The 20,902-nt window shown below is 49.9% G+C and overlaps 2 protein-coding genes across 4 annotated transcripts in view; both read left to right on the top strand.

Annotated features, from left to right (window-relative positions):
- Positions 1-1,849, top strand: part of POLR3B (RNA polymerase III subunit B) — a 79,744-nt gene extending 77,895 nt beyond the window's left edge. For all 3 annotated transcript variants that reach the window (XM_075156811.1, XM_075156802.1, XM_075156822.1), the window contains one exon: positions 1,278-1,849. In XM_075156811.1, coding sequence (XP_075012912.1) covers positions 1,278-1,407 — 130 coding nt within the window. In that variant the 3' untranslated portion in view covers positions 1,408-1,849. The remainder of the gene's footprint in view (positions 1-1,277) is intronic.
- A 10,382-nt stretch (positions 1,850-12,231) lies between these two features.
- Positions 12,232-20,902, top strand: part of RFX4 (regulatory factor X4) — a 97,136-nt gene continuing 88,465 nt past the window's right edge. The window contains exon 1 of the mRNA XM_075161660.1: positions 12,232-12,479. Within this exon, the coding sequence (XP_075017761.1) occupies positions 12,437-12,479 (43 nt within the window). The 5' untranslated portion in view covers positions 12,232-12,436. The remainder of the gene's footprint in view (positions 12,480-20,902) is intronic.

Below are 20,902 nucleotides of genomic sequence, written 5' to 3'. Positions count from 1 at the left end.
ACCAGCTCTTCAACATGATCTTTAAGTATGTCTGCAAAAAAGAAGTAGCAGAGTCTGAAAAAGTAACTGGAAGACTAATGCCAACTCTCATAACCAAGAACCTTATTAACGCTAACCAACTTTATTGGACCTGTCCCCATTGACTTTCACATGCTCTAGGTCAAGTGTACTGGTAACAGAAACAAGTGATTAAGCATTGGCTTTATTGTAGGTGTTGACTCTCAGCCTCATTCTGTACCACAGAAGCATGTAGGAATTTTGCTAATTCTTCCTTAATTGGATCTTCAGACTGTTATGACTTTATTCCAGAGATATAAATTTGAAACACAGAAGCAAAAAAAGAGCTTTGTTAGACCATTAGGAAGTGCTGAGTCACTTTGTGTTCCCAAAGGCCTGGCTTTCTCAACTCTCCAAAACCAGAAGATGGAATATACAGGAGAATGAGGACATAGGGAGGCTGGAAACTGATATTTATAAGAAAGATTTTTAATTTCCTTTGTGTGTACACAGAGTATGAAATTAAATAATTTAAACAGTTGCTACCACCACTGAATTTGAGTCCCGATACTGGAAAGATGGCTGAGTGACCAGCCTATATATTCCTTATATGGTCAAGGTTATATCTAAATGACAAAAAAAATCCCTTTCCCCCAGAATTTTAAGATCGTTATTTGAGTAAAGAGTGCAAAGAATATGTGTTAAAGCACTTTTACTGGTTTCCTAAACCTAGACTAAAGCTTTGGCTGTTCACACATGTAAGATGTAAGTCAAAAGATGCCTCTTTTCTGGAATATGAACTGATTTGAAACATTATATGGTGGAATTGCGTATAAGGAAAAAACCTAAGTGTGAACCTTCTTTCTTCCTGCCTCTTTTTCGTGACATATATATAAGACAGAAACTGGACCATTAACCGGGTTTTCAGAAATACTTTGCTTTGTTCACCTCCTTTCTCTCATTACGCAATGCTGAATTTGTGTTGGCAGCTATGTGAGTGGTGAAGAAGTAGAAGTTGGTCCTGTTAGCTACTGAGCATTGTGATTCTCCTCCAAGAAAAGTGCAGGTTTAACATTAAGCTCCTATTGACTTCAGTCAGATTATTTAAGGGCTTAAAGTTATGACTGACTTAAGTGCTAAAATGTGTCTCAAGCACTTGGCTCTTTCTAGGACTGAGCCCAGGTGGAGGAAGGTGGACAAAGAAACCGGTGGATAGTGTTGTTTTCTGCAGAGCTTCATTTATGCACCAACTCTGACTTTCTTTTGGTTTGTTTCCCTAGGTGCCACTACTGCAAATCATCATGTCATGTGTCTTCTCTGCGCATACCTTATGCCTGTAAACTCTTATTCCAAGAACTGCAGTCAATGAACATCATACCTAGGCTAAAACTAGCTAAGTACAATGAATGAACAAGATGAAAAAGACGGGAAAAAAGTACTTTACAGAAATTGAAATCCAGCATGTATAACTGGAAGATTTTTTTGGTGAACAGGAATAACTCTAAAACCTGAGTGGGTAGAAGGGAGGTGCAAGACAGTGTAAGAAATCTTTCTTACATATCCTACCCTGTTGACAGGGGAGAGACTGTCAGTAGAATACACTAGGAGCAGTTCTGAAAGCCTTGGTTAGTCTGAGTGAACAGGACATGTGGGAATTGTGGAATAAGGCCATGACCCAGCAAAGCACTTGCATCCCTTCAAACAACCCCAGGCTTGGTTTTGAAAAGTGCTTTGCTGGACTAGGGCTTGAGGTGAGCTAAATGCACATCTTATTTATAGAGGTTAAAAATGTTTTCCAGACCAGTGTAATAAATGACCAGACTAATAAATGTTTTAAATAATGCTGCCTGAATATGTGTTGATGGTTGTGTAAGGATGGTAAAGCCTTCTTATAACGTCTAAACCATTTTCCTATTCCTAAAGCATTTTGTTAAAGCGTTAAAATTTTGTTAAGTAGTGTCAGGCTTAGAGAAATGAAACTACTTTCTCGAGAACTTGAAATCAGACATTTTGAGTGGGATTTCAATAGGCAGGTGCGTTTGTGTGCCAGCAATGGTGTGATTATACACTCAGTCTGCTTTCAGCTAAACGTACGCAGTTTCCATGAAGTTCAAGGGAGGTGACTGCGTATGCTGCAAGTGCATGATATAGCTTACAAATATCTATTCAATTCCTACTGAATATAGTAGATTTAATAATACACTGGCCCAAAGCCCTGAAAAGATGGGCTGCAAACTCTAGGTACTGATGTATGCTGTCCTAGGACTTTAAATTTTTGTTTTTAAATATGGGCCTAGCTAAAACTTTTTTTAAGAACAAAACAAAACAAAACAGAATGAGGAAGAACAACAAATCCTACACTGACAGTGAAGCAGGTTTGAATGACCTGAAAGGATTTAGAAAGGGAATAGCTGAATTTTTTTCATGAGATCTAAGGCCTAGAACTAAAGCAGTGGATGAACTGAGTCACTTAGTACCCTAAACTCACTTGAGCCCTTACTCAGCAAAGCATATGGTTAACTTTTTAAGCAAAGGAGTAGTCCCACCGAAGTCAAGATGAAGTATGTGCATGTTCGGGTGCTTCAGAGAAAGGCAGTACTCTAGATCAGTGAGCATACAGAACACTGCCTATGATCTGGAAGTCCTGAGATGCTCTTTGGCTCCTCCTATGGCTGAATTGTGCACACCGATCCTGACACTGTTCTTGCAGTCATGTTGCTGCTGTTCTCTTAGCTGCTTAAGAAGCACAGATGAGTATCAGCCTGAATAGGCTTGCTTTTTAAGCTTCCACCGAAATGCTTAAACTGGTAGTTTTGTGTCTGGGCTTACAAATCAAGTCTGAAAGGATAGATTTTACTTTTCTTTTTTTTGCAATTGGACTAACAACAGCACAGATGTCAATACAGCACATTTGGATTGGAAAAGCTCTTGAAGGACCTCTACCAGGATCTGAACAGCTCAGGGCTGTTTACAAAGAGTTATAAGAGAGTGACGTACTGTTTCACACTGGAGGAAGAGGTTAACCAAAAGCCCCAACCGAATTAAAAACCTTTGCTTTGCTCCCTGAGATTCCCAAACTGAGGCTCGGGTGCACCAGCAGAGGGAGTGAGCCTCAAAGGCTACGGCCTACTGGTGGGGGAGAGTTTTGACCTGGATCGAGGAAACTACGCTGAGGATAAGGTAGGTGTTCTTGCTAGCCAGCCCTCTCTTAAGTGGTGTTCTAGGTTAGATGGTCTGTGCTACAGGACATTAAAGACTAAGCAATGTGTACATTTACACCTGCGGCAATTTAAGGAGACACGGCAGAGATGAAGAGGAGGAGCAGAGGAGTGTGCTCATGAGTTACCCTACTGAGAGAAGAGGTCTACGTGCAACCCTGAGGTGTAACCTTGCAGCTAGTTTACCTCAAGCTGGTGAAAGCGTGGGGATGAAAGGGTTTGTGAGGGTGAAGGAAATCCTCTGCGATAGCTGAAGTTTAGGAGGAAAGGGGCAGCCTTCGCCATGATGGATCCAGTAGAACATAGTCATGTCTGGCAGTAAGTGAGGGTCACCCACTATCAACTATTCTGGTGATACCTACATCAGTTCCATTTACACATCACTGTGTAACCTAAGCCTGTTCATACACCAGAGGCTTATTTGAGTGCAGATTTGAGTTGAAACTCTGATTTTTTACTTTTTGCCTCTCTTTAAGAGGCTACCTATGTTCCATCATAGTAGACACCTGCAAGTAATCCCTTAGCAATGGAATCAGCATTACAAAACCAGCAGCAGAAACAGAACAAACAGCTATGGATTCCTGGAATACGGTTGGTCAAAGTGGCAATTCAAGGAAGGAATCCTACTGCAGCCAGGAAAAATTATGATGCATGGACTGAGGAGGTAAAATACATTCTCAAAACCCCAGAGCTGTCACACTACTTTTCTCTGGGGAGCCTCATCTTTGCAGCCCTTTGAATTATCTTCCTAGCCAACCTCCCCTCCCCCTGCTTTTTATACAGTGAATGCCTTCACAAAGAGGTCTCACATCAGCTAATGGCTGTACGGCTGTAACTAGACTTGCCCAAATCAATCCTGCCATGACTATTTGTCTAATTGCTGAAAGAGATTCAATATTCTGAACAACACTTGACAAAATCTTAAGGCTTTAGCACAAGGAGCTGTGGCTAGAAAACTGCCATAAAGTTTTCATTCCATTGCAACTTCTTTATCTTTTGTATTTAGTGTCCAGGAAAGGCTTTCTAGAAATGCTGTTCAGCATGAAGGTCACTAGCGTTAGTCCCAGCTGAAATGCCGAATACAGTCCGCCTTCTGAGATAAGCTAGAGGTATGTGCTGTTGTTGGAAGAGATATCTAACTCCATATAGTATGTTTAAGTTGCCATTTACTTTGCGAATAAAGGATTAAATGATATTAAAAGGTAGAAGCATTTACAGGCCTAGAATTGAGTAATCAAGTCTATTATTTCACTGCAAAACAAAGACATTAAGTAAAAGCTACCCCTTTAAACACCGTACATGTCCACCTCTACTGTTTTGTTGTGAGAAACAGAAGCAAGCCAGGGGTGGGCTGCAGGATGCTATGGGACAGAGCAAAGCACAGGTCTTTTAGCCAATTCTGGAACTGTGGGCAAGGTAGGTCGCTTGTTCAGAGTTCAGAAAAACAGCCTCACTTCGAGTCATTTACATAACCCTTACAAGTTTTTGACTTTTTTTTTTTTAAGGTAAATGTTTCCAAACATAGAAACTAAAAAGACAAACTATAAAGAAAAATGAAACCAGACTGGCCAATTTTGGCATTCAAAGGGGATACAATATGAAATATAGGCATACTGAGATTTAATAATTTTAAGATGTGGAAAGTAAAGGGCTCCCAGTAAGCACAACTGGGTTTGTTTGTAATGTCCATATTTCGTTAAGAGTTTTGCTTACAAAGAACCTTCAATGTGCAGCAAAGAGAGCTTTTAATTCTTTGGGCTCCCCTACTTACTTGTTGCTTAAACAGGGAGAAAAAACAATCAAAAACATAGACCCACGATGATGAGAAATTACTGTATGTCGTTTCTCGGGTTTTCTGATGGTAAATAGAAAAATATCCATGGTTTATAGCAAAATGGGAGTACATCATAATTAAAAGCCTAAAAAGACTGAAGAATATTTCATCTGTTAGTGATAACACATGGCAAACTAATGAATAGTGCTGTGCATCTGAAAACGGGTTTGTAAGCCCTGCTCAGAACACACCTGTAAAGCCTGATGGCAAGTGTAACTGCCTTCACAGGTAGCTGCAAAACCACACTAGAGGGGCTGAAAACATGTCTGTACTTTCTCCGTCTCGAGCTCTTGAGCTCTAGGATGGCCCTAGCGCGAGGGAGCACAAGCCCTGAAACGACCTACCCGGCTCCCAGCCCTCCCATGGTGACCCGCAGGAGCAGCCTGGGGAGCACAAGCCCCCCTCAGCCGTGTCCCAGCAAAAGCGTCCCTGGGCCGTGGCACAGAGCTGGCTCAGCGCTGCCGAGAGGCCCCTCCAGCCGGCCTCTCCTCCAGTTGGAGCCGAGGATTGTTTTACAGCCCATTGCCGATTCAGCGGGGCCATGGGGCACTTGATGAATTCCCGCCTCCGAAGAGGACGTGACTTGCCCAGGGCCACAGAGAGACCATGCCAGAACTGGGATCAGGACTCCGCAGTCCCCAGGTGCCAGACACGTGCTTGCCTTAAAACTGAGCACTTCATCAAACCGTAAAATCCAGCCAGATGGTGACTCTTTGCTATTATCTGGACCGGTGCTGGGAGGCTTAACGTGTGCAAGGCACGGGGAAGATCTGGATTCCAGTTTCTGTGTCTAAGGCTCAGAAGCCCAGAAAACAGATCCATGATTCAGACCTAAATGCTGCTAGAAACTTGAACATGTTTGAACTCACATTCTGACTTCAGTCCATCCTTCTCATGAAATGTTTCCATCTCAGCCTGTTTCAGTGGGGAAGTTCTTTCTCTGGGAAGGGGTAGAGAGGCGCAGGAGTAAGAACTGGCTACTTCGTCAACCTTACTCTGCCCTGTGTACATGGCCCCAGTCAGATTCTGTTCTTCCAGGTAGCAAAGACTGCATGAATCGGCCAGTGGATCAGTTTTGCCCCTCAGCAATCGTTTAAGAACTTAGTGTATGGACCCAGGAGGCAAATACACCCTCTCTGCCTTCCTTCCATACGTATGAACAGACATCTCAGAACACCAGAACTCTCAGTTAAACTCTCCAAACCCAGGTCAGAGCCAATACAGAGATTTTTTGCAGTTGGAATTTTTAAAAAGCTGGTTTATATGGCTTCATTCCTGTCTCGAAGTCAGCAGCAAAGATTTCTGGTGGCTACCCTGTGAACGGACTTGGGCCTTTGTTCCATCTTCAGAAAAATCCTTCCAAGCTTGTGAGCAGGCCATTGCTCTTTGTATCTTGCTGCTGGGGGAAAAGAAAAACAAGTATATATTTCTCCTAATTACAGTTACTCCTTTATTTGTGTATTTCCTGAGACAGGTATCTCTGAGGTGGTTCCAATGACCACGTACTTTTTCCAATAGCTTCATTGTGTAAGTCTTTGTCCCCTCCTCCCAGTCAGTATATAAACAGCATGTTAGTTCCAAATCAAAAGCAATTCCCTGCTGCTAACTGCAGTGGAGCCTTTGTCTTTCATTAGCATGAGTTTTGGGAGCTACTTGACCTGTGCATATGCTTTACCATTCCAGACGCTGCATGGTAGTTATTGTCCACTCAGACTTAGTAAACAAGAACACACTGTAAACAGAAAAATAACTCAAAAACTAAGAAAAGAAATCAGTGTGCTAAATGGTAAAGTTCTAATTTTGTGCTAAAATTACGTTCTAATAATGGAAATGGCTTTCCCTTGAACTCCTAATGGATTGGAAACTTAACTGCATTCAGGCCTCACCCTGCCAGTCAGGGGCAGGTGCTGAAGGTAATTCTCCGTGCTCCAGGCGCATCAAAAGAAACTCATTATCAGTCGGTCATCTAAAAGGATATGACAGCTTCACATCCAGTTGTTCAGCAGCTTAGATGCAGTCTGGAATGGATCTCTTCTGTGTCTGTTGTCTATAATAGCTTTTAGGGCTGGCTCTTCTTCCAACACACAGTACAAATCCTCTGGTAACTAGTACCAGCCACACACAACAAAAGCCAGCTAGATCTGGTGTAAGCTCAGAAATCAATGTCTGCTTGCCCTTTTCTCATACTCAAATCAGCAAGAATCTCCCGGGCTGAGCGTTCTGGGCAGCAGCCCTGGGGACAGGGGTTCTTCTGGACTCCTATGGACACCAATACTACCCAGAAGAGTGAATTCCCTTCCTCATGCAGACCGAAGCTGACCGGTGTGAACAAGGTGTTTTCACTGGTCCCGTTTGGCAGCACTGGCACTGCACTTCTCCATGAACCTGAGAACCGGAGCTGAGCAACATTCCTTTCACAACCATTAATAAAAAAAAGATCATTTAAGGCTGATCTATGCTCATCTTCAACAAAACTTGTCTTCAGACTTGTCTACAGTTACAGCAAGCCAGCTGCAGTTCATGTTACTTTTCTTTCAAACTAGAAAGAAGGTACCCCCTGCCCAGTGCACGTGCAATCCATCATTTGCATGCCTCAGCTCTTCTGCTCGTTTTCTTCCAGATACCTGCATATGTGCCTGCCCTAGCCACTTTCTCTCGGTGCTTGTGTCAATTAAAGCCTTTTGAAGGAATCGGTGCACGTGTTTACCTAGGCAGCCTTTTGATGTTCCTCTTCCAGTTCCTGCATCTGTCAGCATCACGCTCCCCAAGCACACACACAGAGTTGATTCCAGAAGTCATGTCAGCTTACCCCACATCCTGTCCTTCACCTATACGTATAGCTTCCTCAGGGGTGTTAATATATGTAAAATAAAATTAACATTTCCTGTTCTGATAATGAAGATGAGTAAGTGGGAAAGGGAAGCCAATACAGAAACAAGACCCTTCTCTGTTTCTTCCACGGGATTTGCCCAGCAGATGAAGATAGCGGAAACAGAGGAATAGAGCTGGGAAGGAGGGTGGACAGAAGTGTGGGTTCATTCTGAGAGGAGGAGGCTGCTGGCTCAGGCAAGTAAGAAAATATGGAACCACTCACAGACTGCAGCCACTGCTAAAATAATGAAGTGTCACTGTGTGTTTGGCTGCTGCCAGCAATCTTACAGTCTGCGCAGAGGTACATCAGATCCAAAAGGATCCCCTGAGTCACTGAACTCGGATCCCTGGTATTGCAGACAACTGTTTTACATGACTCCTTTCACAAGCCATTCACACTCATTCCTAAAACTAATGCAGGTTCTTGTCCCTGGTAGTCTATGGGAAAACTTCTCTAGAACGTCAGCCTAAAGTTGCCTCGGATACTCTAGCTACATCAATAGATAACAATTTATACTTTTTTGTTCCTGTGCCAACAGTTTTCTTTTGTTGAAAAAGCTCTTCTTGGTGTTTACCCCTGAAATATTTATGTTAGAGCCTAGTACCAGCACAAGGAGCTTTTTATGGCAAGAAAAGTTTGTGTGGTCACAACCTATTGGCACAATCGACTGCAGAGTGGAAGACAGTCATAGAAATGTGTTTTTGAAAGAGCTCAAATTATCTGGGTGATAAGTTGATATGAACTGTCATACTTCTGCTCTGCCTCTGCTTTGCTAAACCATCAAAAGAAACTCATTATCAGTCAGTCACCTAAGAGGATATGATAGCTTCACATCCAGTTGTTCGGCAACTTCGATGCAGTCTGGAATGTGTCTTCTGTTCCCTTGATGACCCTGCTTTTCTCGCCATGCATCAGCACAAGTTTGTATTCTTTCTTGAATAAAGGCGGTGTTCCTTTCACAATAGCAACAGAGTCCTTCTCTCTAAAAATACATCATCTGATGCGGTGTAGAGTTATACTGTTTGTTTTATGGCTTGTAGATGTTCTGCGTAGGCAAGAACCTGGAGTGAATATTCCCAGTTGTATACTTCTTGCATCCTTGCTGAGACCCACCCTTTACTCTGTATCAAACCAAATCCTGCAGCCTACCTGTAAAAAAAAAGGCTAGCGACTTGCAATGCTTCCATCTGTAAACTGCCAACCTGCAGCAGAGGAGCAGATGCTCCACACTTTCAGAAGAATAAAGTACTCTCTTAAGTGTCACGTGGGATATCCAGAAGCACGAGATGCTTTTTAAAAAGGTAAGCAAAACCCAGACAAGTAGCGATGACTGAGCTGTGGAAGTACACCAGGGCGATCTGACACACTGAGCGGGGATTAGGTGAGCAGGAAGACAGCAGCATTGACGAATTCCACAAGAATGTGGGGACAGGAACTGATCTGGAGAGGCAACAAGTACCTCTGGTCTAACGGAAGCGCTGATGATGATCCTACCAGGTCTGCAATACCAGGGATCCGAGAACGTACATCTTTGCATCACATCAAAGAAGCGCTCAAGCCTCTAGACATCCAGGCTGCGCTAAATCCCACCTTCACACTCCCCTAGAAAGAACATATCCCTACGTTCACACATCCTGTATTTTTATTTTGCTTATCCCTGGGACATCCACAACACGGAAGCAGCTCCCTGAAGCTTTAAACTGGCGAAGACCGAATTTCCACCAGCGCACAGTGCCTGCGACGGGGACCCAGCAGCTGCCGCTGTAGTTTTTCAACACCTCCAGGAGCCAGGCCTCTGCTTGCCGCCGCTCCCCTGCCCGCAGCCCAGCGAGGCTCCGCGCATCCCCGCACCGGGCAGCGTTGGCGAGTGCCCCCGGGCCCGCGCCTGCCCGGGGCTGGGTGCCTCAGCCTCCCCACAGGGCTGCCGAGGGCAGCAATCCCCCGCAGGGCCAGGGCCGTGGCTGGACGCCATTCGGGCAGCAGGTAACCTCCCTGCAGCACGGCCAGCATTTCCTAGTTTTTAAAGTTAACGCTGATTTCAAAATCCCCCGGAGACGAGTGCTGCTCAAGGCCAAAAATGCCCCTTGTGTTTTGGCGCGGCTTCTGCTTCCCCGCAGGGCCCGTGCCCACACCGAAAAGGACAGGTAGGCCCTGCGGGCCCCTCGCCCACGGGCTCCCCTCAGGGCTCGCACCCTTAGGGGAAAAGGAAAAGAAAAAAAAACTTGGAAAAGGGGGGAAATGGCCCCGGTTTGGCGGCGGCAAGCAAAAATATGCTCACACGCACACGAGGCCCCCGGGGGCGTTTGGCGGCGGGGCTGAGCCTGTCCCCCTCACTGACAGAGCCGCTCCCGCGAGCGGCTGGGGGGGCCGGGCGAGTCAGCCGTCCCGCCGCGGGGCAGGTGGCCGCGGGAGGCCCGAGGCGGCGCGGGCGAGGAAGGCCGGGGCGGGGGCGAGCGGAGCTCGGGCGGAGGCTGCCGGGAGCGGGAGCCGCGGGCCGCGCCGTCGAGGGGACGCGCGGCGGCGGCCACAGGGCCGGCCGTGCCCGCCCCGTCGGGGCCCCGGTCTGGAGCTGAGCCAGCCCGGCAGCACACGGGCGGTGGAGAGAAAGGAGGGATGGGACTTCCCCGGTGGGAAAGCCATGGCGGTCGGGAAAAAGCACAGCCCTTGCTTTGGGTTGGAGTTGTTTTTTGGTGGGGTGGCGGGGAGAGGGAGGAAAAGTGTCAGCCTCCCCGGGCCGTGCTCCCGCCTCGCCGGGCACGTCCCCGCCGCGGGCAGAGCGGGCAGGCCGGCTTCCCCGCCGCGACCTCAAGCGCTTTTCGGTAGCCGCCGGCTGCGGGCTCGGCTTTTGCACCGTCTCGCCCCGGTATTATTTGTACCGGCCTCCTCTTCAGGCACATGGGGCTCCCCGCGCCAGAACTCGGCCGGGGGGGGTTTGCACCGGCCGCCCCCGGCTGCCCGCCCGGCCCCGTCCCGCCGGGGCCGAGGCGCGCGGAGCTGCGAGCACCGCCGGCTCTCCCGCTGCCGGCCCGCCCGGGGATGTGAAGGCACCGCGAAGCGCTGGGTTTCCTCTTTAGCAACCTCGCCGCTTGTTTTGCTGTGTGGGGTTGGTGGTTTGTTGTTTTTTTTTTTTTTTCTTTTGCCGAAGGGGAGAGGGAAGGGGGGTAGTCTGCGTGTAGGGAGGGGAGAGGGGGAGAAGAGTGGAAAACGTTGGCTCTGTCCATGGTCAAAGTAATTCAGCTATAATCCCCCTTTCTCTTCCTCTCCTGGAGCTCTATTCATATTCTAATCACAGCTTTTCCTTCCCTAAACCAGCCACTTTTATCAGAGCCCTAGCTTTGCACTTTTACTTCCACTTCCAGCACATACAACCGCCTGCAGAATAAGCAACTTTTTCCAGCCTCCGTCCTGCCCCCCTCTCCCCCCGAAAAGGGATCCTCGCATCTTCGGGCTAAAGCTGGAAGGGAGCATGAGTTTGAAAACGCACCCGTTTGGTTCTTCGTTTCTCCTGGCAATCGGGATCTCCCACACCCTGCTTTCCCCCCAGTCCCACGGAAAGCTCTCCGGGCCGGCCGCTCTCCGCTGGCAGACAGGCCGGTGGCGGGGCGGCCCCCACCCCGCCTTGCCCTCGCTCCCCGGGGCCGCGGGGAGACCCACGGGAGTCCCTGCCGCAGATCTGCCGGCACCGCTCGCCGAGACACTGGCAACTTCTCTCTCCCCTCACCCCTCCCTTCCCTACCCACACACATCGCCCTTTTTTTTCCCCAATAAACTAAGCTTACAAGATATTTGGGAAGCTGTGCAGCTTCCAACGCCATGTGCCCGCGAAGGATCCCAACCCAGAGCCCACCGGGAGGAGGAGGAGGAGGAGGAGGAGGAGGAGGAGGGAGGAGGAGGGGAGCTCGGCGGCGCTGCACGCACACCCGGCCGCCCCAAAGAGCACAACCCCAAACTTACTGCCCGTTTGAAGATCTAAGCCAATTTTGATCTCGGGCTGTAATGAGCCAAGGACCTTGGGTGGGGGCTGGGGGAGGGAAGGGAGGAGTGGAAAGGCCGCTGGAACTTTAAATAAGAAAAACGTTTCTAATGCTCTAATAGAAGAGGGAAGTCGAAGTGTTGGGATTGCGTAGATCTAAGGCCCCCCTTTTTGGAGGAAAGCTTTTCTTATTCAAAACAGCATCACAATGGGCTTCACATTGAGCCTTGCCACATCCCCATCTGAGTAGCAGCCATTCATCAGGCTGGCTGGCCTATCAATGACATTTCTCCCATCAGGGCTTCTATAAAATGATGCTTTTTCCCATGAAACATCCGCAAACATTTTGACGGGTCTGGCTTTGCCCTGCTGGATTACGGAGTGTCCCTCTCTCCCGCGCTAACCCCCCCCCAACTATCTGCCTCTGCCCTTCCTCCCCACCCCCTCGCCACCACCCTGCTCCCTCTCCCCCGCGCATCTCTGAGATAGGGGCTCTCCACACCCCGGGACCTTGGGGCTCCCGTCCCGTCCATGGGAAGAGCATGCATTGCGGGTTGCTGGAGGAACCCGATATGGATTCCACAGGTAAGTCCCCCCCGCAGGCAGCGGGCTCCTCTCGCACGCCGGGGAGGACTTTTCAACTTGACCGTGGCGACGGGGGCAGCGCGGGCGGCAGCGGGGGGGGCCGCCCGCCTTACCGGCCTCGCAGGCAAATGAGCCCGGGCGTGTGCGGGGGAGCGGGGTGCGGGGGGTGCAGGACCGCGGGGGGGGGAGCTCTGGCCCCTGGGCTGGAGCCCTGCGGTTGCACTTGCGGATACGATGGAGCAGAGGGTGGTTTTTTCCTTTTTTTTTTTTCTTTTCTCCTCCATAGGCAAACTTACTTCCTCTCCGCTCCTAGTTTTAGGCGCTCGCTTAGGTTTGAGCGGAGCCTTTTAGAGAGGCGAGAAAACGAGGTTTATTAGGGAAGATGCTTGGTGGGTTAGGGTGAGCCCAGCACCAAGGTCGTCTTGTCCCGCAGGCAGAGCCGGGGCTGGGCTGCTTTGGAGGGGAGGGAATTTGGGGCAGGGTAGGGTGGGTCTTTACCCCGCACTCCCAAACGATGACTTGGACGGTCCGGTAACCGGACGGGAGAAGGGCGGCTGCAGTCCCACCGGCGAGCGCCGCAAGCGGGGAGAAGCCCCGGCGGGAGGCGAGGGGGACGGGCGCGGCGGAGGGGCCGCTCGCCCCGAGGGCCGCAGCCCGCGCCCTGGCCACCCGACGGCCGCCTCTGCCCGGCCCGGCCCGGCCCGGGGGCGGCGGCGGGGCGCCGGCTCTCCCCGGGGGCAGGGCCCAGGCCTAGGTCTTCCCACCGCGGCTGTCAGCCGGCAGCCTCCCGACACCGCGGCCCCGTCTCCCTCGCTTTCTCCCGCCGGCTGTGCCCGTGCTCCCCCCGCCCTGCGAAGCCCCGTTTCCAGCGGCCGTAACCGCTACGCTCTGTCCGGGGCGCAGCCCCAGCGCGCCCGCGTGCAGCGGAGGGCAGGCAGCCGCCACAATAACCTCCCTTCCCTCCCTCCCTGCCTCCCTCCCTGCCTGCCCAGGCGTTTCCCAGGCGGACAGCTCGCAGGTTAGGTAGGGCACAGCCCGGGGACGGCTCCCCCGCTGCCCGCTCCTGACCTGCCCCGTCCCCTCCTGCAGCTGCCGTGCCGGCTGCGATCGCCGTGCCCGGCTGTGATGGCCGGCACGGCGGCGAGGCGGCCGGGGAGCGGAGAACCGGGCTGCCCCAGCCCCGCCGCAGCCCGCAGCGGGATCGGGTCCCCCCCGCTCCTCCCCGACGGCCGCGGCGGGCCGCGTCCCGGCGCTCCCCCGGGGCGCCCGCAGCTCCGTCCCGGCTCCTCCGGGGTCGCCCGTCGCCGCGCCGGTGTAGCTGGTGCGGATGGGGACGGGGCAAGGGGGACGGGGCAAGGGGCGGCGGGGCAGGGCAGCTCCGGCCTCGGAGCCGCTTGGCTACCCGCCGCCCCGAACCCGCCAAGGGCTTTCCCACCCCTCGCCCCCAACGCGACCCGAAGGGCATTTTGTAAAATTTAAATATTGATTAAAAACAAACAAACAAAAAAAACAAAACAAAGAGAAGGGGAGGGGAGGCTACCCGGCCCTGCTCGGCTGCGCCCGCCGCGGTCCCGGCGCGGGGGCTCGGCGCACGGGGCGGGCTCGGCCCCTCGCCGGCCACCGGCGACACAGCCGGGTTTGGGCCACTTTTCCTGCCGGGGCCCCGGGACAAAACCCGGGGGGTTGTTCCGGGGAGCAAGTGCTCGGCGGGGAAGGAATCGTTGTATTCAGGTCAGAGCGTGTGCAGGAGTTGGCGGCGTGTAAAAGAAAGTTGCCCTTCTGTCCAGCGGCGCTGCCGGGACGGAGTGAAGGGCATCGCTGGCAACTTCTCGTTGTCGACAGTAACGGGTCTTTAGGGAAAGAAAAAAATCAAACCAAACCAAAAAAGCCCCGCGTTTTCTATCCCTGCATTCAAAATTGTCCATCCTCAGGCTGAGCCTCCATACTATTCGTTCCTTAAATTCAGTCTGGTTATAATAAATGGCAGCATGATTAAGATAATATTAATCAGAAAACACTTTAGTCTTGCTAAACAGATGGTAGGAAAAGTGGAGCATTGCAGTTGTCTCATTCAGACACCTTAACCTCCCTTTCAGAGGACTTAATCCAATTAGCTTTTCTCCTGAGTTTCAGTTGTTATGTAAAGATCCTTTTGCATTGTGGAGAAATATGGCTTCATTGAAAAAAATCAGTCATGTTTTAATTTCTCCTTAACAGTTTTTCCCTAAAGCAGCGGGATGGGAAAAAAAAAAATCACCCACGGCTCTAATTTTAAGGGAAGGGAAGGGGTTGGTTCCTTCCCCTTCCCCCAGCAGTGCCGTCTGCTTCCACCGAGTTTAGCTCGCGTTCCCCTAACCTGGGCAGTGACCCACGGGGGCTGTCACCAAGCCTAAACCGATTTCTGGCCGTCTGGGGGTCCGGGAACCCCCCTCCCGCCGCTCCCCGCCCGAGGCCGGGCTCCGCGGGGCGGGCTGGCAGCCGGCCGCCGGGGCAGGGCAGCGGCAGCGGCCGGCCCCGACGGCCCGGCCCGGGCACGGCGCGGCCGTCCCGGCGGCAACGGCAGCGCTGGCGAGGAGCTGCGCTCGGAGCTCTCCCGCTGCCCGGGGAGCGGGGCACCCACCCGGGGATTGGCGGGGGGGGGGGCACAGCCCTTCTCGGGCTGTTTTGCGGCACCTTTCCCCGCATCGTTTCGCCGCCGCCGTTAACTCCGTGAGGCGCCCGCCCGTCCCCGGCCGCAGTTTCTAAAGCCCATAACGACCCCGAGCCGGACCGGGAGCCGGCGAGCCGCCGGGGGAAGTTTGCAGCCCCCGCCGGGGCCCGGTCGCCCGCCCCTTCGCTGTGGGGCACAAAGGGGCCGCCCCGGGGGGGCCGTGCCTGGCTTTTGGGGCTTGCAGGAGGGCGCCCGCCGCCGCCTGCCCTGCGCTCGGCCCGGCCCTCACCCCACACCCCCGCCGGCCCCCCGACACCTCCGTGTCCGCAGCCTGCCGGGGGCAGCCGGGCCGGGGACCGCTGCACCGGGATCCCATCGCCTCGCCCGGCAGAGCCCACCGGGGCCCGAGGGAGGGCAGCGGCAGGGTGGGTGCGCGGGGCCGGGCGGGCTGGCAGCACCCGGGGAGCCCCGGAGGGCGGCTGGGGCGGCGATGGGGGGAGACTTTTGCGGGAGATCCCGAGTATTAATAACAGGTTTCCACGGCCGCAGCCCCCCCTAGTGACACCGGCACGGTGAGTGCGAGGCGCTGCCGGCGGGGGGTGCCCGCCCGGGGGCGGGATGGGGCGACCCGCGGCCGCGGCGGCACGGCGGGTTGGTACCCGGCGCCAGGGGAGAGCCCTCGCCCCTGTGCCCAGCCCCCCCCGCCGCCCCGACGGAGCTCTCCCCACGCAGGACCCCCCACCGGGCCGGGGAGCTGCGTGCGGGGACGCGGGGCGGCAGGGATTTCCCGGGGGGCTGCCACCCTCCTCTTCCCCGCGGCACCCCTGGGGAAGCTGCCCGCCGCACTGCGTCGGGGAGCGGGAGCCGGAGGAAAGGGAGGCCCTTTCTTGGAGTGCAACTTTACTGCGTGACTCAATAAATATCCCTCGTTATTTCAATGTCGGAGCCAGGCAAAAACTCCACTGGTTTCAAAGTGCTAGATGGATGAGATCCTTGGGACGTGAAGCTGAGACTTAGAAGCTGATCCAAACCCCATTAAAATCAGCAGAAAGCCTTTCAGTGCTCTCAAGGACGTTGGGATTAGGCCCTTAAAGCAGTTTGTGTGAACCACAAAAAGCGGGTTCCAGCGCCTGAGAGGAACATGTTGTGGTGGTGGCCAGATTTCGGTCTATATTCTTACCAATATATGGGTGTTGCGGCAGTAGTGGGTGACCTTTTCTATGAGCTTGCCATTTAAAAAGGATCTAGCATATAAGCATTGATTGAAGAGAATTAATGGCTTTCATATCCTGGTTCAATTAATGAAATCGCCAATATTGATAATAAATACTTGAATGTTAGTTGGGAAAGCAGTTGTGACATTTCAGAACGTACATATAACACTGAAGCGTGCGACCCTAGGTCTTGATTTTTTTGATCCAAACGAGTGGTTGATTTTGCTGCTGAAAACTATTTGCTTTGCTTATTGCAACACAGTTTACTAACAGATAAAGAGGAACTTGCTATTGGCTTTTTTCTTACTTTCCTTGAGTACTTTTCATACCCAAGCAGAAATGTGATTATTTTTGTTCCAATAAGCAAAAAAAGTTCTCTACTGTTCCAGGATTTGTGTTTATAAAGGCTCTTACCTGCTGAGCAGTTAAGATGATCCAATGATTCTTTTGAATCCTAGATTTGATAATGATATGGACATGCAAAATAAATACCACTGTTCCTTTATATAATTGAACTTGATTATTTGCCTTATGTCGTTTCATATCTTATATGATTTCACACGTGAAAGTAATTGAACAAAAAAAAAATCAACAAAAATGTTTTCTTTCCTGTGGAGTTCCTGCGGACAATGTTTGCGCAGTAGGGCCCGATCCTTGGCAGCTCCCTCTGCCTTCAGCAGCAGCAGCAGAACTGGGATCTATACGGAAGTCCCAGCACAGGATCAGGTCTTCATTCCTGAGGGTTTTTTTTAAAAGTTTGTAAAATCCATGGGGATTTTTTAGAGGTTTGCAAGTTGCTCAAAATTACCTTGAGTTAACAAGTTCATCTTCTATATCTGACTCAGAGAAAAGAATGATTTTATGATTTATTTTGTCTGCTAATGAATTAATTCTAAAATACTTAGGGAGGGGGAATTGCGGTACTTTTCACTGCTCTGCAATCTGTTATTTACCTGCAGTAAAGAAAAGGTCTTTAAAAGGATGGAAAGAAAAAGAGAAGTAAAACAAGCTTTTGCATAAGAATAGCCAGGCATCTATAGGAAACTATTTCATTTACTTACTTAAGTTACAGTTTAGGGTTTACAGTCCTCAAGATTTTATTTGGGTAAAAGCCTCATTAAAGAAGGGACTCCGGATTCAAACAGATCAAACTTTTGTCTGTGAGACTGTAAAGAAATCTGTAGCTTCAGTTGGTCTATCGCAGCTGCACCTTTACTGTAGTAAACACCTATCGAGCAAAAGATCTTCCCGAAATTAGAAGAGACCATTTTGTGCTAAGATATGTGTGCTGGGAGTTAGAGCTGTCCCACAGCAAGTCGGTGGTACAGTACCCTGCTTCCATCGGCGTCGTTGGCTTGGTTGCTTTTAGAAAATAAGGCTGTTCTTCAGCAGCGTGTGTGCAGGCAAGGAAGAAGGTTAGCGTAGCTGTAAAACCTGCAGCATCCCTGCTGTAAACTGTAAACACCTTTGCATTTTTCTACCTTAATTTGCAAGTGGTTGCAAGTGAGGACAGCCATAAGGAGGAGCCTCCCCTGGGATACTGTTTCTATACATAGGATTCCACCATAGCAAAATAAAGATGAAATCGTGGGATCACTGAAATCCGTGCGGTGATGAAACATTGGTACCTCTTCAGATGAAGACTTTTGAAGAGGTGGCCTTAAACACCGCCAGGGCTTGATGGTTCATGACAATGCCTTTAGAGCTGCAGTGGGCTGTCATGTAACTAATACAAATATAAGGTCAATCCTTTGGGGATACTTGATGTGACATTCGAGTCCAAATAATTAGCTCACAATTCCATGAGCACTGAGGTTTGTGAATTTTCTGAGTTCACCCACTTGTCTGTTTCCCTGCATCTGTGCTGGATTTTCTATTTGTTTCATTGTGTTGGAAAATGAATACCCCGTATGATCCGACCCTGCTGGAGCCCAGTGCCCCGGCGGCCGAGGGGATTTGATTGCTAACATTCCAGTTAGGACGATGGATAGCATAAAGGATATTTGATGGCTGAGCGATCCTATAGATAACAAGTGTAGGAAGGAAGAGTACGTGGTGATGATTAAGCCTGTGGAGGCCTGTGTAGGTTTTTTTTTTAATACGTCTGTACTAAAAACATGTTTACACACATCTTTTAGGTCCTATAGAATTGTATATAAGTGTCGGAGAGTTTCTGTGAGTATTTAAAACTGTAATACGATTTGCTGTTAGAGACGGGTCCTCATCCTGCGACGGCTCCACAAGGGAAACACCTGTTGAAGTCCATGTGTGTGCCTCGGAGAGGGCAGGTGCCCAGGGTTAGCTCGTAATGATCCCTCCCAACGCTGGGAATGTGTAATAACTTAATTGCAGCTATTTTACATGCATAACTAGCAGTCCTGGCCTGTCTTCATTCCCATTTATTTTCTCCCACAAGGTTTGCAGCAAGAGCAGTTTATTAGCTATAAAATACTAGCCCATGTTAGAAATGGTGCTTAAAGTTGGTAGCGGAGTCTTTCTGGCTTGCTGCAAGAGCTGCGGTTTCATTCCCTGTATATAAATAAGTGTTAGGTTAAATATTTCTGGCCATTCTTCCCTTCCTGATAAACTTGAAATCAGGAAAAGTGGAGAGGGTTAAATAGAGCCTTGTCTCTCACTGCACCCAGTAAGGAAGAAAAAGGTCATTTGCAGCTTAAATTGCCTCAAGACTGAAACGCAGGGCTCAGCACTGTCTCATTTCCTTCACTTCAGCTACAGTTAAACACTTTGTTTTCTTTTATTGGTAAGTGAACTTAATTTCTCTGAGATGGAATTTGCTACAGGAACCAAGGAGCTGCTTCACAGCTATGAATGATGGGTTTGTAATTAATTAGCAGCTTATCCTGAGCATTTTTGTGCAGGATCCCAAATATTATGGTAATGGGAAACAATACATTTTAGATAGCTGGAACATTCTCTGAATGAGCGATTCCCTGAAACTTACAGCCCTGGGAATTAGAGGCATTAGTTTCAGAGCAGCAGGCTGGGGACATATGCTGGGATTTCATCAGTTTTCTAGGCTTGTCATAGTCTGATGCTGTGGTCATCGCTCTGACAAACTCCCTGCTGGAGCTCTGGGTGCTTGTGAACCCCGTGGCATAGACTCAAACACTTAGAAACACAAAATCCTCTTCTCTAGGGGTTTTGATTTGCTTGCGGAGATCACATCTAGAAAAAAGGAGATTTGCCTGGAAGTAAGGACTACAAGTTTCGAGTGTTAGAGATTATTGCGCTTTTTTTTTTTAAGAATACTGTCACTAGAAATAGAACTACTTGTTGTTGCTCACCTTTGCTTTCTTCTCTTTTTAAACTTTCACTGCTTAGAATAATTCTGTCAGACTATCCTGTTTTCTCCAATGCAGCCATTTTTACTGGTTTGGCTACTTGGGGCAAGACTTACAGACACTCACATTAAGTCAGGTAGAACTCATTATATGAAAAATATCTTACGTGCAAATGTAAGTTTGCAAATGAGACCCCTGAGTCAACAAAACAGGCATGAGCTTTCTGTTCTTGTACAGATCTGTAAATTCAGATCTAGCTTGTGCTAAACTTGCAAAGCAACAAAATATCAGAAATGCAGTGGCAAGGGGAATTTAAAAGTAGCGAAAAATGCCAAATGTAGGGGTAAATACACATACCATTAAATGCAATGATAGAAGGGTTAACATACTTTTTTTTTTTCTTCTCCTAGAATCCTATTAATTGCTAAACTATTTGAGAAGTGCTAAAACTACCTCAGCTGTAGCTGAGGAAGGGCAGTATGGAGGGGGAGCCCGATTCATCAGTGGGATCTCATGAGCGGTCATCCGGTGCTGGGAGGAACCACCTGTATCCCTGAGCCTGGTCCCCCACGGTGGCAGCAGTGCATATCTAATTCGAAAGGCCCCACAGAACATCCTTTCCACAACCCATGGCACTTTCCAGCACCCTGTAACAAAGGTGCAACATGCTGCAAAAGACCAAAAGCTACTGTGTGTCAGAGGACAAGCAGGACAGAGGACACACAAGGCTGTGTATTTTGCTAATATTCTAGGATCTTGCAGGAACAGGTCATTTGTTGAATTAAATTCATGGATGGTCATAGGAAGTAGACCCAATCCTATGCTTCAAAGGAGGGGGGGAAATCCTCAACAACCTGACTTGTGTGGTTCCCACTCCTCTGACATTCAGTTTAACCCTGGACATATGGCAGGATGTCCTAATTAAGCAAATGAGTACTCAATGCTGTTAGCTTTTGCAACATAGCTTGTAGGTACCCTGCTCTTAGCTGTTTCCATCTCCAATGCTTAGAGAAAAGTAAAATCCTTCCCGTTGCTCTACTCCCTACAAAACCTAAGCAACACAGGGAAACAAAAGTTCCTGCCTGGTCCTCAAGGTGACAGTGAGCTGATAGACACTGTAAAAAATGTGATGCAAGCAAATGTGGAAGTGGAGTCCCGCTCCGCAAGTGCTACATGTCACGGCACAGCAGTAGCGTGCTCTTCTGTGATGAGACATGCCTGCTCCCGCCATGGGTCTTCCCCAGGTTCATCAGCTTG

This window comes from Calonectris borealis, chromosome 1 (assembly GCF_964195595.1).
Source record: "Calonectris borealis chromosome 1, bCalBor7.hap1.2, whole genome shotgun sequence".
In the NCBI taxonomy this organism is placed as follows: domain Eukaryota; kingdom Metazoa; phylum Chordata; class Aves; order Procellariiformes; family Procellariidae; genus Calonectris; species Calonectris borealis.
This window is presented reverse-complemented; position numbering and strand designations above follow the sequence as displayed.